Raw genomic sequence first — 13,724 nt, 5'->3', positions numbered from 1 at the left:
TATCCTCTTCTTCAGAAAGGGAGAGGAAGAGAGGTTGGAGAACTCTTAAATCATAAATCCCACAACAAGGAGCTTATCTTGCATTGCTCTTAGTTGTTGTTTTTTTTTTTTTTTTTTTTTTTTTTTTTTTTCCCATTGTCTCAAGGAAAACTGAGTGGCCCTCATTTGAGCCTATGTGAACAGGAATGAGGTGTTTCCAGGCACAAAGAGTGCAGAAGTAGTCCTCAGAATAAGGACTAACATTCTCAAATATTTAAGTTTGATTAAAAAAAAAAAAAAAAAGGAACAACTTGAAACATCTATATCATAGAAAAACAATACATTGTTTAGCAGCAAGCAATGGATGTTCAAATATGATTCCTTAAGAGAAAACAGTTGCTTCAATAACATAATAAAAACACACACACACACAATTCTGAGCCCTTATTATGTTTTCTATCAGATAAAGGATAATATTAGAATAAATTATCCCCAGTCACTGAATTTTAACTTAAGAATAAACATGACAGTGCCTTGGAAAAAAACTGAGTGGAAAATAAAATTGGTAAAGTCATGGGTTTCCTTATCTTTTGCTAGGTTTTTCATACCTGTCCAGTCTGTCTGCGCTTTCTCCTCAGAGGGGGAGCTTTCCTCCCTGTGTACCTGCGTTTTCTCCTTGGGGGGACAACTGTGCCACTTGTACCAAACAAGATGATCCCAGACTCATTCTTTGTGCTGAAGGAGAGATTGATTTCTATGCCCAAGTCAAAGGAGACAGGCTGCAGTTCCACAAAGCCAGGTTTGGGGAAGCTAACTGTATAAATGTTCTGCAGAAAGGAGACGACAGGAAAGCGCATGAGTAGGATTAAAAGTAGAGTATGAACACACAAAAAGCTTTATTAATTAAGATAATAAACTATGTAAATATAACTAGCATGAGAGATGGAAAGTAATAATGAACATTATTTTTAGAAAATAAAATAAAAATCATTATTTTAAATAACAAATAATTATGTAAAATAATATTTTATATAAAATTAAATATAAAATATTTTATGTAAAATTATATAAAATAATATTTTATATAAATGATAAACATTATTTGTATAAAATTATTATAAATTTACTTTTCAAAGTGTGCAAACATGAGTTTACCTGTTTATATCTGGTGCATTAGGATATTTCTGGAATTCTTGGTTACAGGAATACAAAGTTCCAGTCCAATTTCAGAATATACTCCCCTATTAAAACTATCTGCTCAGAGTGTTTTTTTTTTTTTTATATGAATGTTTTTCGTCAAGTTACTACAGTGAGACTTTGCTTTTAAATCAGTACAACTGTTAGCGACACAAACTAGATTCTATTATTTTTCAAACTTGCCTAGAAAATACTTTCTATTAATGAGTCATTACTGCCTCATTATTATTGCTTCACTAAGCACCATTGCTTTCTTGATGACTCAGGATCACAAATGAAGCACTCCTTGCTCATGGCCCAACTCTTTGGACATTTGTAGCTATAGGCACAGTTTAAAGAGTAGAGTATTTCATCAAAACAAAAATTTGTGCATATTCATGAAGAATTTGTGTAATTTCTGCCAGTTCTTGCACTCTTCCATCAGAAGAAGACCGCTCTATAGAAAAAATGATTTTTCTAAAATAACCAACCATTTTGTTCAGTACAGTAAAACTTTTTTCAGATACAGAGATAAGAGACTATGACAGATACAATCACTGTTGATGTTTAACTTTCTCTGAAATCCCAGGGTATTTGCATAGCTTATTATATCCAGCCTTTTTTTTTTTTTTTAATGCTTTTACTTCACTTATTTTTAATTATCCTACATATCTTGTTTTAATTAGAACATTTCATTCACCAAGAAAATTTTTAATCCAATTAGATTTCAAACTCAGAAACCTCAAGAGTAAAAAAAAAAAAATCCCAAAAAACAAAGTTCTTTCTAAGATTCACAGCAACAGAAGAAAATGAATATGACAATCCTCTCCCATTCAGGAAAGAATCTACAATCAATGGAATTAAATACAAACTTCTATTTTTTTTTTTTTCTGAACTCAAATTACTAAGATTTAAAAGAATTTGAACAATCTGGTTTAGCTTTATCACAAACCTAAGAGATTAAAAATGGCCATCTCATGACATATCCATCTAGTCTACACCTTATCTGGGAGTCCTATTATTGTGTTCTTTTTTTTTTTTTTTTTTCTGATGAAGGTATAAGTGATGAATACAGCAAAAGTGGTCACTTGTCTTTAGTTTGTCCTGGCCAAGTTCCAGTTACTGTTCAAAGGAAATTAGCAGTGTTTTGGAGAAAATAATTGGAGATCATCAAGTAAATAGCAAATAATTTAGATTTACTGTACTGTTATCTGATATGCAGCTCGAGAACACATATATACTTGCAAAATTATCTTAAACAGCATATGTTTCCAGGGAAGTAATAAAAAGTATTAATCAGGAGACAATTGTCACCTGATTTTTTTTTTTTTTTTTTTTTTTTACATAAGACTCTTTGTTTCCATAGAAAATTACTATATTCTTTCCAAAATGTTGAATCAGGATTCCACTTTTATATGAACCAGAAGTCTCTTAATTAGAAGCAGCAACAGATGAAAATAATTGGACTTGAGCAGTATTCAAAGTTAAAATAATAACACCAACATTGTACATTCTGAATGATCAGTAAGAAATGTCCCTACAACTTCAATGGTATCTTGCAGCAATAAGTGTTCTACCCTATTGTAGAACACTACAATACAATACACTACAATATAACACTACCCTACCCGAAATGTGACTTTGTTTCAGTTACCCTGAGGCTCTCCATGGCTTTCAAAGTCATTCATTCTGTAGAGAGTTATTTTGTAAGAAGCATCTTCTAAAAACACCTTTAAATCCTTGAATTTAAATCCTTGAATTTTGCAATATTGTCAGTGCTTAATTTAATCCTTGTTAATGTCAATAACTCCTATTTCAGTCAGTTGAAAAAAAGCTATACTCCTGAAAATCCACTGTAGAAAATCCTATTTTTTTGAGCTAGTTATATCACAACTGTCTAGGGATACTGTCCAAGAAGTCAGGATCTGGAAAACTGATCTACTTTCTGATCAGACTAATTAATCTTTCTTTCTCTTAAATAGTTCTGATGTTCAGGTTAGATCTCTGTATTTTTTCTGAATACACATTATACATTAAAAACGTTCTGCCATAAACCAGAAAACATTTATGACCTTTAAGACCAAAATATATTAAAGTCAGACTAACCTCAAGTGTGCATCCTTTAGTTAAACCAACAAAATCAGGACTACTCAAAATATTATATGGCGTCCTTGAAATTTCAATCTCTTTGAGGCAACCTGTATATTTCTTTAAGTTCACTTCAGGCCTAAAAAAATTCAAAAGTACAATTTAGTTTCAAAACCAGACTTTAGCAAGTGCACAGGCAGCTAAATGCAAACACATGCACTTTGAGATGCACAGATGCCTGATTTTTATTTTTAAATGCATACATAAACACAAACGAATACATCTTGCCTTCTGCCACCCATCAGTACATAATGCACTTGTCACCCAACAAAGATGTAAGAGGAGATTCATCTCCTTTTGGCAATAGACCTCTTTTCTGTATTTTTTTTTTTTTTTTTTTGGTAAAGGAGTGTTGTCACTTTTGGTGACAATGAGCTATGAAATAAGTATTTGTTCTTTTTGTTCTTTAAGCAAAGAAGAAAGGTGCAAGCTGGAAAATCATAACAATAAGGAAAAACCTTGACTGGAAGACAGATGTTTCATTCATCTTTATGCATGCTAGATCTTAATGAAAAAGGAACTTTTGCAGCATATAAATACTTATGAAGTATTTACCAAAGATTGAAAAATAAAAAATCACTTGATAGTGATTTTGGGAATCCTTTATGGTCACATGGACTAACATTTGATTTCTTTATATTTTATATTTCCAGTATATTTCCTGATGAAAAACAGCTGCATGTTTATTTTAAACATAGTAATACACTTGACTTTCTCAGGCAGTTAAAGAAAACAAAACACATGAATTTGTTATAGAGCCCAACTACCCATTCAAGACGTGAAATACTACAGCAGAATTGCAAAGTACCAGGTTTTGACTTATCAGCTGGAAGCCTGAAGAAATGAGAAACCCCCTGAAAGTTACACTAAAGATACTTGAATGTAAAAATATAATTTGCATATTCCAGGCCTGGCAACACCAGAGATAGACCATAATTGCTGGCAAAATCTGAACCAGGTTTGCAAGAAGAAAAGCCTTATAAAGGCAATTCAGAAAAAAATGTTGCTATTCATACCATGGAAACTAAATCTCAAAAGAAAAGCACTAGTTAATTCACTCACAATATTACAGTCACCCATGAGTGTTGGCAGTTTAATAAAATACCCGAATAATGTGAGCAGCTCAAAGAAAGAAAAATGAATTTGGAAAATATATAAGGAGTTAAAAACATGGGGGAAAAAAACAAAAACAAACAAACAAAAACACACCAAAAACCCACCACTCAACTCACTGCAAGGAAAGAAAAGCTTTTTAAGATTGTTAATTACAAAATAAAACCATTTTGCTTAGATACTGTTTAGCTGCATATTTTGGTACCGAAAGCCATTCTTTGCATTATAGCCATCCTAGCAAGCGCAATGTATTCTCTGGTAAATTTGCATCCTGTACATAACTTAAAGTAACCATCTCATCTGGCTTACTAAAATAATCCTTATTCTGTTTTATTTACAGTCATGTAGTTGCGATTATCTTTCATTTTTGATTTTCCTAGCTCTTCCCCAGCTCTTTTAGAGACTCATTTACCAGCAGCAGAACTCTTTTGCCATGTCCCTGTCAACAGTGCCCATACACTCCTGTCATTATCATCCATAACCCCTTCAAATTCCTGTGCCCTCTTGTCCTTTCCAATTACAGACTGCCCTCGTGCTCTCTGGTTAGAGGCAGTTGCTGCTATCTTACAGTTCCTAACTGTAAACATTTAACACTTGCTTGATGTTTTCTTAATGAACTTTCCAAGTTCATTCAGATCTTAGAAACTTTTTTTTTTTTTTTTCTTTTCCAAAATAGGATCAATTTCAAGTGAACATGAGAAAAGAGTGGAGCATGGGAAGAAATAATCTAGTTGTCTTTAAAAGAGTCGGTCTCTTGGATCATGGTGGGGAAGTTACATTTTTCTAATTCAACCTGTGAATTAAGTTGCAAAACAGAGTCAAGTTCAGTAGTTCATATCAGAAATCTCAAAGCAAAATAGGAAGCAAATAGCTGCAAACTGAAAACACTGTAACAAAATAAATGACATCCCCAGCCTTCCCCCAGTTCTTAAACTCGGAAGTAGTAAATTTCACGGAAGTCTGCACCTATCTTTCATACCCATCTAAGGAATTAATTCACAGCCTTAGAGTGCATTGCTCCTTGCTTGACCCTGGACTACGCTGCTCTTACAGACTAGAGATCTTAACCAAACTTGGAAATACAGCTTGTTGTAGCTTTGCTTGCGATGCATTCCAGTGTAATAAACAAACACAGCTGAATTAAGCAGCTGTGTGAGGAAAATAAAAGTTGATTGTGTAGGTGTGGGCACAGCATGTAACATGACAGCGTTAAGCACTTGGAAGCAGCTTTGCTTGTTGCAGCAGGAGCAACTCACTGAATTAACAGCCTTAGCATAACAGCTGGTATAAATACTACCCACACGCTGCTTCTGCATTGCCGCTTGTGCTTTCAAGCTGCACTTACTAGACACATGCAAGTCATGCAAGTAATCTGATTATTTTTACCTTGCTTTCATACTAGGATGAGAGAGAAAGAAAAAGAAAATCAAAATTACATTAATTATAGCAAATGATACTTATTAACAAGGTTCAAAATGTTTCACTGTGAAGCAGATATACAAACAACACACAATGGATGGTGAGTTTCTATACACACTACTAGGCTACCATAATTAATCGGATTACTCGGTAAACAGATACTTTAAAATGTAGTACATCAGAAAGCTTTTATAATTTGTTGCTGTACTTGGTCGTGAGTAAAAAGCAAACCACGTAAGAGAATTTTGCAGAACTGACACAACCTGGTAATTACAAAATCAGGGACCTCAGCATCTATTGTTTGCAGTAGCTCAGCTTTGCTTTAATCCCCTTTTCACTATTTTTGACTCTAATTTACCTTGAGATTCATCTTGCACCAATGATTATAGGCAAAAACGGTTGCCAGAGGTCCAAGTAGCTGCTGTACACTGGTTTTCTGAGCGACCACAAAGGATTTGTTGAAATATAATTGCTCTAGATATTTCATAATATGCTGGTGTGATTTCACTATTACACAACATAGTGCTAAATTTCAAGAGTAAAATAGCTTAGATCTTTTTATTGCTGGATGATTTGACACCAGAGGTCAGTTATTAACCTAATAAATTAACAAATGTGTCCATTCCTTTAGTTACTGAACAGCCTGTGGACTAATCACACCAGTTCCTTGCACACAAGACAACTTTAAGACTGTCATTATGCCATGTAGCTAAAGCTGACGTAGATTAATGGGCTTGTTTCTGTGTTGCTCTTCTGTCCATTGTAGTACAGAATTCTCTTGTTCTTGTCATTGCAAAACTGCTGAATATTCAATTAAGCCTTAATTAAGCTTTTTGGTCTATTTAAAACCATATAATACACACACTAAATTAAAGAGCCTGTTATCCAGTTACTGTATTATATTAAAATTTAAGTTTATCAATAATCATATGCAATGCTTTAAAAATATATATCAGGAACTTTAATGAAGTAAGAAATTCATGGTCAGGTTTCTGAAGTGAAAAAGTTTACATATTTCATTCTACTTATATATATCAAGGGGAATTCAATTTGTCTAGGAATTTACATCTACAAATAATTTTAAGTGATTTCTAAACACAGTATTTTTTGATGTGTTAAAACTACAGTGACCCAGGTTATGAAGACATGCATGTACATTTAACAGTAATCCCACAAGGAGTAATTTGTAGTTCAGTTTTTCTACTCATGCATGTTTTACTCATGCATCACAAGTAAAACACTTGTGATTAATTTTGTGGAGGTATGGAGGTGTTTCTGTATGATTAGACCCACAAATTCTATTCATCATTTAAGAAAATAGACTTAAAAAGAGAAAGCCAGCTATGTCATGGCTCTGAACACCATCAGAAAGCTGTACAGCACCATTTACAGTGTACAGTTTACATCATATTTGAACATCACATGAACTGTGACCAATGCTGAAATGTACAAGTGAAGTTTTGGTCTGGTGTGGTAATGTAGAGTACATTTTGAATCCACCATTCACTTACTGCAAATGAGTTCAATAAGTGGATACAGACAATAGGATTATACTTTATTTACCTTCATTTACCTTCCTTTCCCCCCAAAAAAATGGGTTGGGCCACGTTACCTTAGGTTTCTAAGGGTTGGCAATCCACCAAAATATATTTTCTCATGTCCTTTTAAGTTGAGCCCAGAGTGGCTGCCTGTAGAAGTTGTTGCTATATTCTCTTCTTCATTGGTGTCTATGTCCACAATTGATATGTTAGCTGGAAGAGATTGGAGATTAGTTTCAAAAATCAGACACAAACAATGACGTCAATGTAAGAAACCAAAGAGAAAATATTTGGAAGATTCCCAGATGAAGGGAGAGGCAAGAAGGTTTTTTGTTTGTTTGTTTGTTTGTTTCAGTTAAAACACTGGGTTTTGAAATTGTCAGTAATGGACAAGGGGAGACCCACACTTTTCTGAAAAGATATAGCAATTCTGTATGCTTTTATATATTCTCCAAACCAGTTTCAATTTGATATGTTCTCTGTGTCAATGTAATTTGGAGCTAACATTTCAGGACAAACTCAAGACAGAAGAGATCATTTTACATTTAATTTGTGATTTCAGTCCAAAGGTTGACACTTGAGTAGTTTTTTTGTTTGTTTGTTTGTTTGTTTGTTTTTTGAGTAAAAGTTAGTTAAAGATTATCATGATGTGCCTAAGAGATTGACAATCAGTCACTCTAAACAATTTTCAGCCCAAAGTATTCAATTGCTGTCATGTCTAATCTCAGTCTGGATTCACTGATGAACTATATAAAAACATCCTATTTAAATACTTGTTCATCTATGTTTTCAATGTATGGATTAATACAGAATTTAAGATTCACTGAGAGAGACATGACATGCTGAAAAGTGCTGTGTAGTCCCCAAGGAAGAAGGGAACATTATTCCTCAGAGATGCAAAAAAAGAGCTCTTTCCTTTATTCTTTGCTCCTTTCTGTCCCTATTCTTTGCCAACTTTGCCCCTCCTTCCTTCCTAGCTTCCTTCCTTGCTTCCTTCTTTTTTTTTTTCTTTTTTTTTTCTTTTTTTTTTTTCCCAGACAATTAAATGCACAAAATTACTTCTAATATACAAGTGAGTCCTTTGTAGAAGCAGCTGACTAAATAAACATCCTTTAAAGAGAGAAGGAATGTAAAAAACCTGAAACTATTTGTTTTTCAGGAGTGAAAGAGAATTGACTGGAGGATAGACTTCTTTGCTGTGCCTTACTGTAAATAGACTAAGAATAATTTTCTATACCTGTATCTTCTATACAAACACATAATATGTTTGAATGGTATGAATGAATTACAATTATGTGACATTGTATTTTATTTTTATTGTATTAATATGTTTTGAGTTAAGTATGGGCCAAGATAATTGAATATAAATAAGGTGCAGCAAATCTAGAGGTGAGAACTTAGAGTTGTTCTGACTAGTTGCCCAGCTCTCAAGTCCACTTCATCTAAATGACAAGAGTGAGTCTGTATTTGAGATGTGAAGGTCAGGTGGAGAGCTGGCACTGAAGAGGACAGAGGAGGAAAAGCATATTTAAGGGGCTCTTGGTGATTCAGAAGATTCAGAAGGCACGGAGACTTTAGCACATAAAGATAGTGTGCCACAGAAGTCTGTTCGAAATGGCTGCTGTGCTCATCTGCTGAGATACTGTACTATCAGTATTTAATGCATTGCTTTTAAAAGAGTTTTGGGATATGCTGAGTATGAAAGGACTGTACAGCAAAAAAGCTATTGCTATCCTAACAAAAATCATGCAGGTTTGTTTTATTATTTTGAACAACATCAGGGAACTGATGGAAAAGCTTCTTTATTTCCCCACTTTGGAGCTTCTTAGAATGCAATTTACACAGCTGTAAAGCAGAATTATGCATGAAAAATAAGCTACCTGTTTCAAAAGAATATCATAAAAGGCCTGTTTGACACTGTAATCACTCAGATGCAGCCCGACATACCTGTAATCTAAGTAAAAGTTGCTAAACCACTAGAATTTCATAATTTCGCAGATTTTGCACATTGTTTTTCCCATAATTAGATGATTCTGTATGAGATAGGTAACTGGGAAGCTCATGGTGTTAACAACACAGGAACTCACCTTGCTTCTGAATTCTTGACAGGGTGAAAGATTTCCATCTGCCATCATTATGATTTTGGTTGCTGATAACAGAAGCTGTACCTGAACCCAGATCATAGCTGACTTTTATACGCCCATCACTGAGTTCTACACTCATGAAATCCTTCTGTTAATGAAAGGGATTAGATATGTAAATTATGATTCTTGTTCATTTTGGTAAGAGACATATAACATTAAATAAACACTTTCTTTTCTGAGTGACAACAGATGACTTTTTGCAAGTTTTTTAAAAAATCCACTTAAGTGTTTACCGCCTAGGACTGAAGTGTATGAAAGTCTGCTGTTAGTTCTATTTTCCCCTGAGGACTGCTGTTCATAACTACTGGCCCATATGAAAAGAATAAGGAAAGGAGGATAAGAAAAGGACACTGTTCCCAGTCAGGCTTACAAATCAGTCTAGATCAGAGATACTGAAACTGAGTTACTCCCAATTCACATGAGAATCCAGCTGGATGTTTTTATAACTTCTCCTATTATCCACACACATTTGATAATGCATATGAATTAAAATCCTGAGTTACCCTGAGAAACATTATAACTAATGTTTCTAGTCTCTCTTTTAGCAGTAAAAGGAACAGTTTGTAAATCTCATTAAAAACGTCATCACCATCACATCCTGTTTGTTGCACCATCCAGTTCCCCTTTAATACCACTCACATTAGAAACAAACTTTTTCCACAGATTAGTAGGACTTCCATCTAAGAGTTCTCTCTTTCCATATTCTCCTTCTCCCTGATTCCTCTTATGATATTTTAAACTATAAAAGTATATATATAATCGGCAATGTCTGTACAGGTTAACATTTGGGATAAATGTGTTAATCATTAATAATTCCAGAAAATCTGGAATCTAACAACTGGATGTGCTCACAAGTCTGTTAACCCTAGGCAGCCAGCTTGCACACGGTAACATTGTCTGTCGTCATTTGGATATCAAACAGCATCATACCAGGACAGTGCTAGATTCAATTTCTATGTTTTCATATGATGAATATGATATGCTGAAGCCATTGTAAAGATGATATGATATGAATATGATATGATGAAGACATTGTAAAGATGGCATGAAATCTATAAGGAGTGTGGAGGTTAATTGGTTGTTCTTACCAAGTCCTCAGTAGCAAGATACATCATCAGGGCATTGGACGAGAAGGTCCTGAATTTGAACATGACTGTGGAAATATTAGGGTTCCAGCGAATTGGGCGGCTCACCACTGCATAGCTGTCACCATCAAACTGGACTGTCCCTTCACCATCTGCCACCTGTGGGCTGAAAAGGGGCAATTTCAACCAGTTTCCTTTTCCATGTGAGGTTAAAAGAGAAAAAAAAAACAAAAAACAGTGTGGAGGAGAGAGGGGGAGGGAAGTGGGAAGGAGCAGGGGGGCAAGAAGATGTCTTTGGGAGTCTTCCTGAACTTGGTTTGATTTTACATCAAAACCACATTCTGATAAGTGGGGCTGTAAGGTCAGCTCAGCTCACTAACTGTACAACAAGAAAGCACTTTTGGGCCTGTTGTACATCTCTTGTGTTCTATAACAAGTCATTTTGCAATTCTCAGTATAAATAAGCATTTATGTCTTGGTTTTGCTACTGCTACTGTCTTTACAACTTCTGGAGGCCCCAGAGTGAAAACCCTGGAAATTGTGATTCTTTGTTTACACACAGGCTACAAACACCGCAAGAGGTCCCTCCACAGATTTTTGGCATTCCTGCCATTAAAGAGCAGAAAAATTGAGGCTCTGAGATTGTTTAATGTATTTTTTTTTTAATGATGGACTTATCTTGTCCATCTCTGTCACACAGATCAGACAGCTGCAAGACAGTAATCTTTCAGTTAATCAGAAACATAATTATAGTTGAACACGGGATCTACATGTGGAATACTGGCTATGGGCATGTTTTGCATTTAACTTAACACACATACAATGATGTTGAACGTAGCTCTCTTGCCCTACATAGCTACATTTAACAGTAAGTTTTTGCAAATAGATTTTGCTGGAGAACTGGACTCTTTCTGATACCGGAACTGGAATTTTCTGATACTGGTTAAGGCAAAAGGGAGCTTTTAATACAGTTTTTCACGAATTTCAAGTCTAGTATTCTTTATATCAATCTTCCTCCCACTCACCCAGCTCCAAGCTAGTAGATCTACATTATCACTAATGAATGAGGAAATTAAATTTCTCTAGGGATCCTGCTTTCTCTAGGGAACCTGCTTTGGCAGAGGGGTTGGACCTGACGATCTCTTGAGGTCCCTTCCAACCCCTACAATTCTGTGATTCTGTGGAATTTAGGCAGAGATCCACATGAAGTTCAGGTATCTCCACGACTTCTTTGGAACTGAAATGCATATATCCATCATCACGATCCTTAAGTTTTGACCTAAGCATCAAGAGCCTAACTAGGCTGCTTGTTTGAAAACTAGTCTAGTCTTAACCTCTCTGACCGAGTCTACAGCTATTTTACTTAACACAGCATGAGCGCTATATGATATACTGACACTGCCAAACTCACTAAAAACCAAGAGTTGATGCTTCCATGCAATTGGTTACTATGAAAGCTATAAACCAGGATGTGAGAGATGCATAATCACTCTTTACACAACAATTCCCAGAACTATGCCACAGGATAGGGTGGTGCCTCTGGATGGGGTTCCTCACCAGTGTGGCTTCTGACGATGAGATATGGCACAAAAACATGTTTGAGATTAGCTCAGTGGAAAATGGGAAGGGTCACAACTCTTCAAGGACAAGGTCACACCAGAAAGGAAGTAACTTATTTTGTTGCAAAAATTCCTGAAAAGAGTTCTGAACCTGTCTATATATGTGACTCCTGGTCCTGTCCAGATGGGTCATTTACCTACCTTACCTGGAACCACAGGCCACTGACAGGACAGGATATCTGTTTCTCTTTTGAGAAAAGAAACAGCTTTGCCCTTTGGTGTCTCTACTCACTCACAATGGTGGCTGTGAATGCCACTCTGAGGAGTCTGACCCTGCCCCGTGCTGCATGATGTGCACGCACACACCCTACTGCTGCAAAATCCTATCCATGTGCCAGACTCTGTCCCACTGTAGATCTCACACTCTCTCATGTTTTGACTAATCCCGGCCACCGATTAGGTGGAGTCTTTGCATCACAGCACTGTTACACCATCTGAATTCTGTAAAGACACTGAACACATTACAAACCAAATCCATTGCTTTACCGCTTGATATAATTGTGATCTAACTTTTCATTTCCTACAACTCTCAGCTTAGTGTACAACTCATAGCTGTCCATTGGAACTTGATGGCTGCTGCAGAATTTCCTGCTGCTTACAACAGACTGTAGCACCCCACGGACAGGTTCACAAAGGAGCATAAGAAGCAGTCAGTGCATTACCTACCTGACAGCACACCCTTTGCAGTCTCCCTCAATATCCCTGAAATTCCACAGTCCTATGGGTTTGCTGTCTAGAAAGGTCTCACCCATGCAGCCAGTGAAAGTGGTGACTCTAACAGCATCTGACTTCTGTAACAGAAAACACAAACATCTTTAGAACTCAATGAAATAACTAGTATGAAAGTCACAAATATCAGAAGATGTTTCTTATTATTTTAAATATTATGAGAAATATTTGATCTATTTAATCCTATGGAACAATTGAACAGCTAAAAAAATGAGGTAAATTTTGTTTCAGTCAGAATGGAAAAGTCCATTTATTTGAGACCCAGGGGAAGGCCTATGCAGAATGATTCCTGGAGAATGAGAAGCTGCCCTAGGTTCTACCTCACCATCTGCCTTCTGGCCTTTTGGAAAGCTGTCTGCTTGCAGTAGTCCCACAGTAGAATCTTTTTGAGGTCTATCTGTGTTTTTGTTTAAGACATCAAGTAAAGAGCTATGAGGAATCTTGACCACAGTACAATTAGCAAAATGTTCCTATTGTACTTCTCAAAAGCCTTGAAATTCAGCAGACCATACAAGCTAACAGACTGAATGTGGACTCAGCTGACTACTCCTGTAAAGGTCATGCTGAATTTTGGATGCTGAAAAATTGCAGCTGGCAATGAGATTAAAACTTTTAACACATCAAAACTCATCAAGCTTGGGTCACACACATGGGGGGTAATGCTCGTTTAGTATGGTACTACATGGTACATACCATAGTACCATGGCATGGTACTATGGTACTACATGGCAGTACACAGAGTACTCACCTAATAAAGATCTTTCTAAAAATACC

The 13,724-nt window shown here is 35.7% G+C and overlaps 1 protein-coding gene across 1 annotated transcript in view; it reads right to left on the bottom strand.

Annotated features, from left to right (window-relative positions):
* LAMA2 (laminin subunit alpha 2) overlaps positions 1-13,724 on the bottom strand; it is a 356,269-nt gene that overhangs the window by 22,226 nt on the left and 320,319 nt on the right. The window contains 7 exon segments of the mRNA XM_032185008.1: positions 588-806; positions 3,262-3,382; positions 5,803-5,814; positions 7,448-7,586; positions 9,461-9,605; positions 10,606-10,768; positions 12,888-13,012. Of these exon segments, the coding sequence (XP_032040899.1) occupies positions 588-806; positions 3,262-3,382; positions 5,803-5,814; positions 7,448-7,586; positions 9,461-9,605; positions 10,606-10,768; positions 12,888-13,012 (924 nt within the window).

This window comes from Aythya fuligula, chromosome 3 (genome assembly GCF_009819795.1).
Source record: "Aythya fuligula isolate bAytFul2 chromosome 3, bAytFul2.pri, whole genome shotgun sequence".
Classification (NCBI taxonomy): Eukaryota; Metazoa; Chordata; class Aves; order Anseriformes; family Anatidae; genus Aythya; species Aythya fuligula.
Note: the sequence above shows the minus strand (reverse complement) of the source record. Positions and strands in the feature narration are given on the sequence as shown.